General features: G+C 39.4%; 1 protein-coding gene across 2 annotated transcripts in view; it reads left to right on the top strand.

The window, feature by feature from the left end:
* Window positions 1-212: 212 nt before the first annotated feature.
* PCF11 (PCF11 cleavage and polyadenylation factor subunit) overlaps window positions 213-13,701 on the top strand; it is a 27,094-nt gene continuing 13,605 nt past the window's right edge. Inside the window, exons 1-8 of one of the 2 annotated variants that reach the window (XM_032295880.1) lie at window positions 213-851; window positions 4,511-4,636; window positions 6,905-7,093; window positions 7,433-7,627; window positions 8,845-9,959; window positions 10,367-10,550; window positions 10,661-10,751; window positions 11,782-13,349. In XM_032295880.1, the coding sequence (XP_032151771.1) occupies window positions 660-851; window positions 4,511-4,636; window positions 6,905-7,093; window positions 7,433-7,627; window positions 8,845-9,959; window positions 10,367-10,550; window positions 10,661-10,751; window positions 11,782-13,349 (3,660 nt within the window). In that variant the 5' untranslated portion in view covers window positions 213-659. Of the gene's footprint in view, window positions 852-4,510; window positions 4,637-6,904; window positions 7,094-7,432; window positions 7,628-8,844; window positions 9,960-10,366; window positions 10,551-10,660; window positions 11,145-11,781; window positions 13,350-13,701 lie in introns of both variants that reach the window. The other variant, XM_032295879.1, reaches the window with a different exon arrangement.

Below are 13,701 nucleotides of genomic sequence, written 5' to 3'. Positions count from 1 at the left end.
GGGAGAGACGAAGAGGGGACGGCTGAGCCTTCTTCTTAAACTGGTTGGGTTGGGCCTCGGGAACTGCCTTCCCTAGGCCTATTGGCTTCCCTGAGTGGGTTGTTATGGTAACAAATGACAGAACAGTCTCTTATGAATTGGCCAATGAGAAGGGCCGTCTTTTTCAGCGCACCTCTGAACAGTAGATGTTGCGAAAGTCCGGATAGAGGCTGGAGAAGAAGGCGGTGCCAGGACGTCCTGCGGAAGGGCCGGGGGCGGGGCTCGTGACGTTACCGGGTCAGCCAATCACGCCTTGTTTTATCAACGGCCACGCCCTTTTACCTCACATTTCCCCTCCCCTAACTCATTTCGCACGACGCAGCGGTTGGGAACACAGACATTTTCGGAGCTGGAGCCGCCACTGCCTCCGCCATTTTGTGTCTGTGGAGAAAGAAGCTTCTGTGGCGGCTGGAAGTGGACGGAGATCACCCGCGAGACGGCGGCGTTTCATACCCGAGGTTCCCCCTGTGTCGTCCCCCATCCCCCCTCCGCGGTCAGCATGTGGTGAAGCCGGAGCCGCGAGAGAACCGGGGAGAGGAAGAGGAGTCGGAAGGGAGGCGGGGTATCCAGAGCGGCTTCAGCTTCAGCTGCGGCGGATCTCGGAGGGGGGCCGCGGCGCAATGTCAGAGCAGACGCCGGCCGAGGCCGGTGCTGCGGGGGCCCGGGAGGACGCCTGTCGGGATTATCAGTCATCGCTCGAAGACCTGACCTTCAATAGCAAGCCGCACATCAATATGCTGACCATTCTAGCCGAGGAGAACCTGCCCTTCGCCAAGGAGATCGTCTCTCTCATCGAGGCCCAAACCGCCAAGGTTTTTATACACCCCGCAGCCTCCTATTCTTCTAATACTCCCTGATTTTAGTGTCAGCCTCATCCCAGGTCTCGCTTCCATCCAAAGGGGGACAGTGTTCCTTCTCTCCAACCCCCCACCCCACACCCCGCCTCCAACTCTGGCTCGGTCTTTGGCCCAGGCTTCGAGCTTGGGCCTCTCGAGGGGAGGGAGTGGGGAGGATAAAGGGTGGAGTCCCACTTCCGCTTACCAACTCCCTTTTTAGGTCACCGCATTGTATACCCCGACACGAACACGCTTTGAATAGAGCCCTTTGGGGTGGGGGAGACTTAAAGGCAGTTTGTGGTTTGGGGAAGTAAGAGTTAACATAAGCCATTTTAACCCTCTGGGAAGTGGGGGAGTGGGTCTCCCGTTTTCCTTTAGCACCCTCTTTGGTAATTGTGCTCTGTGGGTTGGAAGGAGGTGAAGGGGGACCTGGGAGCGAGGTGTTGGTGGGTGGGAATAGGGAATTGGCCCCGAGTGGAGCAGCCGCCTGTTAGGAGCCCAACATGGCGCCTGAAAAGCACATGATGCGAAAAGGGAAGAGAGGAGAAACCATTCCTTGCCAGCCAGGCAGCTGCTCACACCCGTCAGCCCCATTTTGGGGTGGGGGCGGCTAGATAGAACTTTTATTTTCCTATCGGAGGGTCTGATTTGTCCCCAAATAAGGGGGCAAGTGGGGTTGAGGGTGGGGTTTGGGTGGGAGGGAGGAGATCTTATCCAACCTGTAGGTGGAGAGCTGGCCCAGCGGGTAACAAGTACTTGCAGTTTCTCTGAAAAGTTCAGTCCCTCCTCCTCTTCCTTTTCTCTTTTTTTCTCCCTTCCCTGATAGTGAAGGAGTGTTTTCTTTACCCCTTGACAGAAGTGGTCCTCTGCCACCTTATATTTCCCTGTAGTACTCCTCTTCTGTGGATTCATATGGGAGCGATATGTCATTTAAGTAAAGTTACTGTTAAACTTAGTTAAATGAGTTTTAATAGCGTCCCAGTGCTACATTTTATTTTTCAAGCTTGTACTTACGGTTTAGTTTTTTCTAGTTGTTAGTGATTGCAATTATCAGGATGAGCCTCCTTTTAGCAGAGTGAACCCCTTTTTAAAGGCCACTTTAACAACAACCACCAATATATTGTTTAGAGACGGTTTCTGTCTAGTGTAAAACTGAGTGGTCTGACTCTAATAAATGGTTTTGAAATGTGTGACTGGTATTATAAAATTTGTGAATAAAACATATAAAATATGTATTTGTCTTTTTTATTTACCTTTGTAAGGTGTAGAATCTGTTTCCAAGACTTATTTTTATCTACGTGGTTGTGTGTTTTAAACAAAAGTCTTTAAGTGACTTGGGTTCATTCTTCTTTAGGTTCCATCCACTCTTTTGGGTATATCTCTTCACAAGATACACGGTTTCAGGTGGTCCTTTCATACTTTAAAGAGGACGAAAAGGAAGGGTTTTTTCCCCCCCTTTTTTTTTAAGGGCTTCAACAAATTTATCATGCTCAGTCTGACAGCTAAAATACAAGTTTTCGTTCATTTTCCTGTGAATGTGTATGTAAAACAGCTGTTTTTTTTTTAAGTATGAGATTTAAAAAGGAAGCATTCCTCATACTCAACATGCTTTATATTGATACCACAAACATCTTGGACATGAAAACTAAGTTTTTACCTTGATGAAGGCTTAACTTGACATTAAATGCCTTAAAGCACTTGTGTTTTTAAGGCAAAAACACTGATTTTTAAACTCTAATTACTTCGTGACTTGGGATTTAATATTCCACAGCGTCTAATATTTAGCAGCTCAGGTTGTCACTCAAAAGAACAGTTTCCTTGCTGGTTTTTAATGGATCCAGAAGACCTTCAAAAACCGAAAACTAAATACTGAATATAGTGACCACATAAAACTTGTGGTTTGTATATCGCTACACAGTGGTGAAAATAGATGGGCTGTTTGCTGGTAAAAGACAGCTGAAATTTTGGGGGCACACGTTTCCTGGTTATTTTTGTATAGCCGGATTGAGGAAAAGATGTAAAAATCACTTTGGGGAACTAAATCCGGGTTGGGTTGGAGGGTGACGGGAGGGATTTTGTTACTTGGTAGCAAACTGGCCTGGTTTTGTGTTTTGGAGGTGAATGTTTGTGTCCTTATTCTTTAGCTTCTCTGCGTTACTAAACTTAAGGATTCACACTTAATTTGACTCCTCCCCAGAGAGCAGTAGCGAAAAATATTACATATAAGGACTTCACTTGTATAATAAAAAATTAGCCTACTTAACGGACTTTGGTGTTAGAGAGCCTGTTTATCTTCATAAGTACAATAATGACTAAAATGGTGTAAAACACATGGTAAAGACACAGCAGTAAACCATTTGACATAATTCGTATTTACTATAGTTGACCCACATGCAGTGGGTGAACCCTTTTATTAGATAGTACCTTAAAAATTTTTTTCATACAAAATTATTCAAAGGTTTCCTTAGCCAACTTTTGGTCATAAAGGTGTTATCAGAAGCAAGAGCATTTCCACACACTTGTATGGGCAGTTGGTTTTATTAAATATGATGGCACTGTGTACTCTAGAACTGTGAGCCTACCCTAGCTTCAGGCAGCTGTGGGTTAAGTGTTACGCAGGGTTAAGATTCCTATACACATGGGTTGGGTAAATGGGGATAACCTAAGTTTTTTGTTTTGTCTGTTAAAAATCATGGGTGCTCCTTTGGAGTCAGTTAAAACTTTATTATGGTGTGTCTTAATGCTCCTCAACAAGTCTGTGAACCTGCTGATGCTTTCTGGAAGCTTGCTGTGCCTTCTAAAAGCCAGTGATGGGTAGGCATTGCATTTGAACTGGGGCAACATTTCTTTACTTTGGAAAGGGCTACCTGTATCAGCATCACCACACTGGCTTTGTACAAATTTATAACCCCTGGTTTGTGCATGTCAGAGGAAAATATCTCGGCGGAGAGTCCAGGCTGTGAAGAAAATCTTCAGGACAAATCCTGGCTTCCAGAGTCAAGTTGAACCTGATTTACATGATACAGCGGCTGCTCCATCCAGTTTTTCTTGTCTGAGTAACAAACTTGCAACTTCCTGCATGTTCATGTGCAAGTTTCAGTGTTTTGCCATTGACTTCCCATGCGAAGTGTTTTTTAATTTTTGTTCATTTGGATTATAGAGAAGTAATCCTAGTGATTTTACAGGTAACAAAGCTTCATAGACTTGAACATATAAATATGGCTATGGAAATCAGAGGTTCTTCAAGAGGTCTAAAAACTGCTTTGAGTGTAGGCACACCATTGTAAGTTAATATGGGTCCCAAAACTGACACTGGGATTACAGAAAGTAATTTTCCTTCGCCTCCTCATTTTTGTCACTTAAAACACAGGTCTTTTTTCCACATGAACCTGGTATTTCATTGAGTGTTAAATGGGTAGCTGTTCATCCTGGTAATTCTGAGCTTTTGTGTGCTCAATTAAGGATCGTAAGATAAGAGAACTTGTTTGAACACTTAAGTTTCATAAAGATTAATTCAAAAGTATTTGGTATCAACAAAAATAGAGGTCTCCATTGTAGATTTAAAAATTCACTTTTAAAAGTAATTCTTTGGTGGGAATTCATTATACTAAACTTCTCAGTTTCTTTTTATTCAGGCTCCTTCCTCAGAGAAGCTTCCCGTTATGTACCTTATGGATTCTATTGTGAAAAACGTTGGAAGAGAGTATCTTACTGCCTTTACTAAAAATCTAGTTGCAACATTTATTTGTGTGTTTGAAAAGGTACATATGCATTTAGAAACTTTTTTTTTTAAATGTGTTCCTGATTAAATAAATATTTGCTTTGTGTTGGGTTTTCTTGGGTGGTGGGAAATGTTTTATTCTCTTTAACGTTTATTGTTAGTATCATTTCGAAGAAAGAGGCTGAAGTTAATGTTTTATGTTAGTTTTTTAGAGCAGATTCTAGGGGTTCATATTATCCATGTAAGAATAGATGGATTTGCTTTTAGAGTTGTGCTTTTTTAAAAAAAAATTGAGTTTGTTCATTTGAACATCTGTTTCATCACTATGAATTAGGCAAAAAGATCTGAAATTGTCAAGAGTAAATCAGATTTCATTGTTTAAATTTCTGGTGTTACGATATTGACTTATTTTCTGGGGAAAAAAGCATAATCCTTCAGTGTCTCAACCCGTGAGTGATTGTTCCTGAAACTTCTGTGTTTTTTTGTTTTGTTTTGTTTTCTGGAAATGTTTCTTCTTTTGTTACATTGTTCAAGTATGTTTTAGGTGAATGTTGTTGGTATGTGTGAATGGTGGGACCAGTTAACTGCTGTAGGTTATTTTGGAAATATTTTTCCCCCACCTTGGTGTTCAGAAATTAGGTTAATATTATTAGTTTCCATATCTAGAGATTGTAAATTTCTTCCGTAACATTGTAACATGGTGGTTTGGTTAAAGCCCTATTATGTTGAGGAAGGCAAGGGATCTGCTGAGGTAATTCTCTGTCAGGCTGCATCTTTCACATTGAGCAGAAGGGCACTTATGAGATACTTAGGCTTAAAGATTGTTTCCTAAGGTCAGTAATTGGTGGTAGTTATTATATTTTAGTAGATGAATACGTGTTCTGTCAGTTGTCAGATTCGTAGAATTGGAATTTTTTTGGAAGAACTATTCAGTATTAGATTTTACATGTTTGTAAGAAAATATGTAGTTGCTATTTGAGAAATGTTAAGTTCTTAGAGAAAAGAAATAGTATATACAGAAGAAATTTGGAACGCTCTATATCAGATAGCATTAAAATGCTTATTAATAGAGTATTGTACACAGTTGTTGAATACTGCTAACCTGAGGCTGTTGTTTAAGGAGAAGCTTAACCAACCTCTTGGTTTCAGTTTCAGTGTCTTCAGATTTACTTGGGTGTTTGGTAGCATACCTGTACTGAATCTAACTGGGCATTAACCTGACAGTTGAATAAAATGACCTTGTAATAAATATGTTATTATTTAAAGACTTAGGAATATGATTAAGGCTTTACTGTTTATCCTAATGTTAAAAATCTAACTCAGTTTTCCAAAGTCCTAGGTTTCTTGACGGTGAATTTTCTTCCTTTGCTTTCCTCTTTCCTTTCCTGTTTCTTTTCCTCTTTGCTTTCCTTTCTTTTTTCCTCCTCCTTTCCTTCTCCTTTCTTTCTCCTTTCTTCTTGTTTGAGACAGAGTTTCGCTCTTATTTCCCAAACTGGAGTGCAATGGCATGATCTTGGCTCACTGCAACCTCCGCCTCTGGGGTTCAAGCGATTCTCCTGCCTCAGCCTACCCAGTAACTGGAATTAAGGCATGAACCACCATACCTGGCTAATTTTGTATTTTTAATAGAGATGGGGTTTCACCATGTTGGTCAGACCAGGCTGGTCTTGAACTCCTGACCTCAGGTGATCCGCCTGCCTAGGCCTCTCAAAGTGCTGGAAATACAGGCATGAGTTACCGTGGCCAGCAATGGCAAATTTTCTAGAAATTGTTATGGCATCACAAACGTGAGCAGATAAGTTATTTAAAACTAAGGCTTGTCAGTGGTTAAGATTTTGTGAATTTCAGTTATTAAAGTGCTTTCCACATCACAATAGTTGTTCATAGGTACTCAACCATATAGGATTACTGAGCATTGGTTAGTGAGGCAGTTTGCCTTAATTTTAACTTTGTACTGCTATGTAAATAATTTAAAACATTGAAGCCATTAGGTAATCCATTTTCCAGCTGTTTTATATTTTTCCAGAGTAAGAGTAACATTAAGAATATTATACTAAGCTCTAAGATGTGGAAACGTTTTGTACCAAGGCTCGCCTGGTTGGTTGTTTGCATGAAGGCTAGGTGAAAATGGCTTTAATTATTCTGTTTTTGAAGGAGAAATGCACTTTTAATAAATTATTACTGTTGTATATACTTACCAATTGGTAGTGACTATATATATGTGAAGTAGAGCAGATTTATGTAACATTTAATATATAAAATATTCTATAGTAACTTAACAAGCCATAGAATTGTTCTGTTGTTCTAGGTGGATGAAAATACTAGGAAAAGTTTATTTAAGTTACGTTCCACATGGGATGAAATATTCCCATTGAAGAAACTTTATGCCCTGGACGTCAGAGTCAATTCATTAGATCCTGCTTGGCCAATTAAACCTCTACCCCCCAATGTGAATACGTCTAGCATCCATGTGAATCCTAAATTTTTAAATAAATCGGTAAGTTTTAATATGAATAGTATGTAACATACTTTCAACTAGCACATTTTGAGTTCTTCTAGAGAACTTACTGCCAGAAAGCCAAAATAGAATACCCTGTAGTGAACTGATTGAATTTGAAAAGAAAGAGTATGTATATATTTGAAGTTTTTATTTAGAAATATATTCACACTGTTTAGGTATTATGTAACATTTATTTTGGGTTTTAAATTCCTGATCAGTTTTCTGTGTGATATTTAGGAATTTGGATAATAATGAGTAAAGCTGATAATTTTCATTTACTCCCTCGCTTCCTTTAGCTGATATATTTTTCTTAAACAAATTATTTTTTTCTTATAGCCTGAGGAGCCTTCAACACCTGGTACGGTGGTCAGTTCCCCTAGCATCTCCACTCCTCCAATTGTTCCTGATATACAAAAGAATCTTACACAAGAACAACTGATAAGGCAGCAGTTGCTGGCAAAACAAAAACAGTTGTTAGAACTTCAGCAGAAAAAGCTGGAGCTCGAGCTAGAGCAAGCTAAGGCACAACTGGTAAGTAAGGGAGATTAACGTTTTAAATATTTTAAACCTGTCTTACAACAGGGAAGTAATGTTTATGTTTGAATTTTATTAACGTTACTTTTTTAAATAGTATACTCTTTTCTACTTTTATTTTACAAATTACAGTATATTTATTAGACTATATTTTTATATCCTTATTGTAAAATTCACTTGATTAAAAACTGCATAGGCCAGGTGTGGTGGATCATGCCTGTAATTTCAGCACTTTGGAAGTCTGAGATGGGAGGGTTGCTTGAGTTCAGGAGTTTGAAGCCAACCTGGTCAACATGGTCAGCCCCTACAAAAAAAAAAATTAGCCAGGCGTGGTAGCGCATGCTTGTGGTCCCAGCTACTTGAGAGGCCGAGTTGGGAGGATCACTTGAACCCAAGAGATTGAGGCAGAAGTGAGCTATGATTGTTTCACTGCACTCTAGCATGAGTGACAGAGCAAGACCCTGTCTCAAGAAAACTTCCAAGAAACCGAAAAACTACACTATTTCATCCAAATAGTTTTCTGTTAGATTGCTATCTTATAAAGCAGCATCTTAGTTTTGTTTAATCATTACCTTATATGGACTTAATATTTCAGTCCCAAGATGGTAGATGTGTTGTGGCAAATATTTTTGCATAGTCTTTAATGTTTTATGAGCTTATGCTTTGTGAGCAGCAGTGACAAAATTAAGGAGGCCAGGAAGATTATAGATTTCTATGAATGAATGACCTTATACTAAGTTATTTTACTTAGCATATGAGCTTATTCGACAGTGAGGTATAGTAAGGCAGAATTTTATAAGTTCATTAACAGTACCACTTTGGGAGAAACTAAATTTTAGGACTTAGAATGTAGCTGAAATGACTGATTCTTGTGCAGCTGGAGTATAGTGATTTAACAATTTCTTAGGAGCAGTCTGGCTCAGAATCCTGAATAATTAGGAAAAGAAACAATTTTTTAAATTCTGTTTAGAGATTATATTACAAAATCTCAAAAACAAATAATGGGCCATTTAAATCACGGAGTTTTTCTTGTAATCTCAATTTATACATTAAAGTTTACAGTGTAAAATAAAACAAAAAATGAAAAAGCTTACAGTGTAAATATGGTATTGAATAAATAAATTGAATAAAGCATTATACAGTTATTTGCAGTTTCTTGACAAATAATCTGAGTGTTTTATAGTATTGACATGAACATTTATTTTGTATTTCAGGCAGTTTCTCTTAGTGTTCAGCAAGAAACATCCAGTTTAGGTCCTGGATCTGCATCATCCAAATTACATGTTTCACAGATTCCCCCTATGGCAGTTAAAGCTCCTCATCAGGTTCCTGTGCAGTCTGAGAAAAGCCGTCCAGGACCATCCTTACAAATTCAGGATTTGAAAGGAACTAACCGAGATCCTCGTCTGAACAGGATAAGCCAGCATTCTCATGGAAAAGATCAAAGTCACAGGAAAGAATTTTTAATGAACACATTAAACCAGTCTGATATTAAGACAAGTAAAACTATACCCTCAGAAAAACTAAATTCATCCAAGCAGGAAAAAAGTAAATCAAGTGAAAAAATAACCAAGAAAGAACTTGACCAATTAGATTCTAAATCAAAATCAAAATCAAAATCGCCGTCACCTTTGAAAAACAAATTATCTCACACAAAAGACTTGAAAAATCAAGAATCAGAGAGTATGAGGTTGTCTGATATGAATAAGAGAGATCCAAGACTAAAAAAGCATCTTCAGGATAAGACTGATGGGAAAGATGATGATGTGAAAGAGAAGAGAAAAACTGCAGAAAAAAAGGATAAAGATGAGCACATGAAATCATCTGAACACAGACTGCCTGGAAGTAGAAATAAAATCATAAATGGCATTGTACAAAAACAGGATGCAATAACAGAAGAGTCGGAAAAACAGGGGACAAAACCAGGGAGATCGAGTACTAGAAAGCGATCAAGATCTCGATCACCCAAGTCTAGGTCACCAATTATACATTCCCCAAAGAGAAGAGATAGGCGATCACCCAAACGAAGGCAAAGGAGTATGTCTCCAACATCTACACCTAAAGCTGGAAAGATTCGCCAATCTGGAGCTAAGCAGTCACATATGGAAGAGTTTACACCATCTTCAAGAGAAGACAGAAATGCTAAGAGAAGTACTAAGCAGGATATTCGGGATCCAAGGCGAATGAAAAAGAGTGAAGAGGAGCGACCACAAGAAGTCACAAATCAGCATTCTACAAAGTCAGGCACTGAACCAAAGGAGAATATAGAAAACTGGCAAAGTTCCAAGTCTGCCAAAAGATGGAAATCTGGTTGGGAAGAAAATAAAAGGTATGATGTTAACATTTTGGATCAAGTATAATAGTATGTATGTTTTAAAAGATAATTTAAAAATTGGAAAATGCGTTTTTGGGTGCTATTAGTTAGTACTTTCTTTTTCATCTAATTCTTACATCTCTGTGGGTTAAATACTATTATTTCTATTTTACAGATAAGGAAACTGAAGTTTAGAAAGGTTAACTAATCCCACTAAGGCTGCATTCCAAGACATGCAAGAATCAGAATTCATATCTGTTTTAGCTGATTTCATATATTGTGCTCTCAATCATTTGTTTAGTTTCTTTTCGTGATTATATATATCTATTTTAACCATGTCCTTTGAAAAGGATCTTTAAATATGGTCCTGAATATCAAAAAAAAAATTTTTTTTAAGTAATATATTGCTTTTATGGTTTCAGCTTACAACAGGTTGATGAACATAGTAAACCTCCTCATCTAAGGCATAGGGAGAGCTGGTCAAGCACTAAAGGAATTTTATCACCTCGAGCCCCAAAGCAGCAGCAGCATCGATTAAGTGTAGATGCCAATCTTCAGATTCCTAAAGAGTTAACTCTTGCAAGCAAAAGAGAATTACTTCAAAAGGTAGTTACTATGATTAATCCCATGTAGTCATTACTCTCTTTTGTCAAATTTTTTTGGTAAGTACTTTTTATATTTAAAATATTTTATTTCCTTTTATCACCCCTGTGCAGACGAGTGAACGTTTAGCATCTGGTGAAATTACACAGGATGACTTCCTTGTTGTTGTACATCAAATTCGACAGCTATTTCAGTATCAAGAAGGTAAACATAGATGCAATGTACGGGATAGTTCTACAGAAGAAAATAAAGGTGGATTAAAAAAGAAACCTCTCTTAACTGATGCTGAATTAACCTACTATGAACATAAAGCAAAACTGAAAAGGACACAGGTTCAGCATTCATTTCCAAGACTTGATCTCTTAGATCCTGATATTTTTGACTACCCTTTGACTGATGCCTTGTTGTCTGGAATAGAATGTGAGCCATCCAAAAGTAAACATGCAAGTAGGAATAGTGGAGCACAGTTTGACAGAAAAGAACAATTTAGTGAAAGAGCAAGACGTCTTTCTCCTATATCTGGGAGTCGTACTTATGCTGAGAATCTTTCACCCCATGAGGGCCGGAGAAGACATGACGAGCAAGTCTCTGCTAAAGGTAGAAAAAGTTAAATCAGATTATGCCTATTGAATCACACAGCAGTGAAGGGAAAATGAACAAGCTAAGTGGGGATGGATTTTTGTGACTGTTCAAATTACCGGTTTTTTTCCCATTGATTTTGTATGTTTTTTCCCGTTAAGGAAAGGGAAGGGAAGGGAGCTAATATTTCTAAGGCCAGTTGTATGTCAGGTACTTCATTAGGTTCTTTTTGTATGTAATTTGATTTAATCCTCACAACAACACAATGACATGTATATTCTCCCCATTTTATAGATAGGAAATAAAACAGAGAGGTTAAATAACTTGCACTCAAAATGAAATTAGTATGTTGATAGGATGGTAATTTTTTTGTTACTCAGGTGTGTCTGACTCTAGAGGGCATCCTCTTATCTGCTGCTTGATGCTGTCTGTCTCTTCCTGTCCCTCTAATATAGTGAGATAGTTATATCTTTGGATAAACATTTATATGAAAGTAGAAGACTTTAAGATAACTTTAGATTTAGTGAAAATAAGGCCGGGCGTGGTGGTTCACGCCTGTAATCCAAGCACTTTGGAGGCCAAGGTGGGTGGATCACCTGAGGTCCGGAGTTCAAGTTCAAGATTTAGTGAAAATATTTTTTTTCCTTTTTAAAAGGTGTGCGAGAAGAGCAGAGATCTCCATTCAATGATCGTTTTCCACTTAAGCGACCTCGATATGAAGATTCAGATAAACCATTTGTGGATAGCCCAGCATCAAGATTTGCCGGCCTGGATACAAATCAGCGACTTACAGCTTTAGCTGAAGACAGACCATTATTTGATGGACCTAGTAGGCCATCAGTAACAAGAGATGGCCCAACCAAGATGATTTTTGAAGGACCTAATAAATTAAGCCCTCGAATTGATGGACCTCCTACACCAGCTTCTCTTCGGTTTGATGGGTCACCAGGACAAATGGGGGGAGGAGGACCTTTGAGATTTGAAGGGCCACAAGGTCAGCTAGGAGGTGGGTGTCCTTTGAGATTTGAAGGTCCTCCAGGACCAGTGGGGACACCTCTGCGATTTGAGGGCCCAATTGGTCAAGCAGGAGGAGGTGGTTTTCGGTTTGAAGGTTCCCCTAGTCTGAGGTTTGAGGGATCTGCAGGTGGTTTGCGATTTGAGGGACCAGGGGGCCAGCCTGTGGGTGGTCTGAGGTTTGAGGGACATCGTGGTCAACCTGTGGGCGGTCTAAGGTTTGAGGGACCTCATGGTCAGCCTGTGGGTGGACTTAGATTTGATAATCCCCGAGGTCAGCCTGTAGGTGGACTTAGATTTGAGGGGGGTCATGGTCCATCAGGGACTGCAATTAGGTTTGATGGACCTCATGGTCAGCCAGGTGGTGGGATCAGATTTGAGGGCCCTTTGCTACAGCAAGGAGTTGGAATGAGGTTTGAGGGTCCCCATGGTCAGTCAGTATCTGGTCTGAGATTTGAGGGACAACATAATCAGCTTGGTGGGAACCTTAGGTTTGAGGGTCCACATGGTCAACCAGGGGTTGGGATAAGGTTTGAAGGCCCTTTAGTCCAACAAGGAGGTGGAATGAGGTTTGACGGTCCTTCTGTACCAGGAGGTGGCCTGCGAATTGAAGGGCCTCTGGGTCAAGGTGGTCCAAGATTTGAAGGTTGTCATGCTTTAAGGTTTGATGGGCAGCCAGGTCAGCCGTCACTATTGCCAAGATTTGATGGATTACATGGTCAGCCAGGTCCTAGATTTGAAAGGACTCCTGGTCAGCCAGGCCCTCAGAGGTTTGATGGACCACCTGGACAGCAGGTTCAACCAAGATTTGATGGTGTACCTCAAAGATTTGATGGTCCACAACATCAGCAGGCATCAAGGTTTGATATTCCCCTTGGTCTTCAAGGCACAAGATTTGACAATCATCCTTCACAAAGACTTGAATCAGTATCTTTCAATCAGACTGGGCCATATAATGATCCACCTGGCAATGCTTTTAATGCCCCATCCCAAGGACTGCAGTTTCAAAGACATGAACAAATATTTGATTCACCTCAAGGACCAAATTTTAATGGACCACATGGCCCTGGAAACCAGAGTTTTTCTAATCCACTTAACAGAGCTTCTGGACACTATTTTGATGAAAAAAATCTTCAGAGTTCTCAATTTGGAAACTTTGGCAATTTACCTGCTCCAATGACAGTAGGAAATATTCAGGCATCTCAACAGGTAAGTCTGTTATTCCAAAAGTGTGTTGTATGCAGATAAGTTAACCATTTTCAGTGTTTCTAGGGTTTAAGGAAGGTTTTCAGGGCATAGTTTATTGTATAGATTGGAAAGAAGTTTTTAATGTACCCTAAAGCCACATAGTAGGGAAGTGGAATAAATGGGAATGAAATTTGCAACTTAAATCCAAAATTGATTTTGGCTCTTCTAGAATCTAGGGATATATCTCAATCAAATCCCAACCCTGGACTCTGTTGTGGTTTTTTTTTTTTTTTTTTTTTTTTTTTTTTTATAATTTTAAAAAAAAAAAAAATATTTTTTTTTAAGCTCTCTATTATAGAAACTTTTACCCCTT

The sequence above is a fragment of the Sapajus apella genome, unplaced genomic scaffold (genome assembly GCF_009761245.1).
Source record: "Sapajus apella isolate SASKATOON/1434 unplaced genomic scaffold, GSC_monkey_1.0 scaffold34, whole genome shotgun sequence".
Lineage (NCBI taxonomy): Eukaryota > Metazoa > Chordata > Mammalia > Primates > Cebidae > Sapajus > Sapajus apella.
This window is presented reverse-complemented; position numbering and strand designations above follow the sequence as displayed.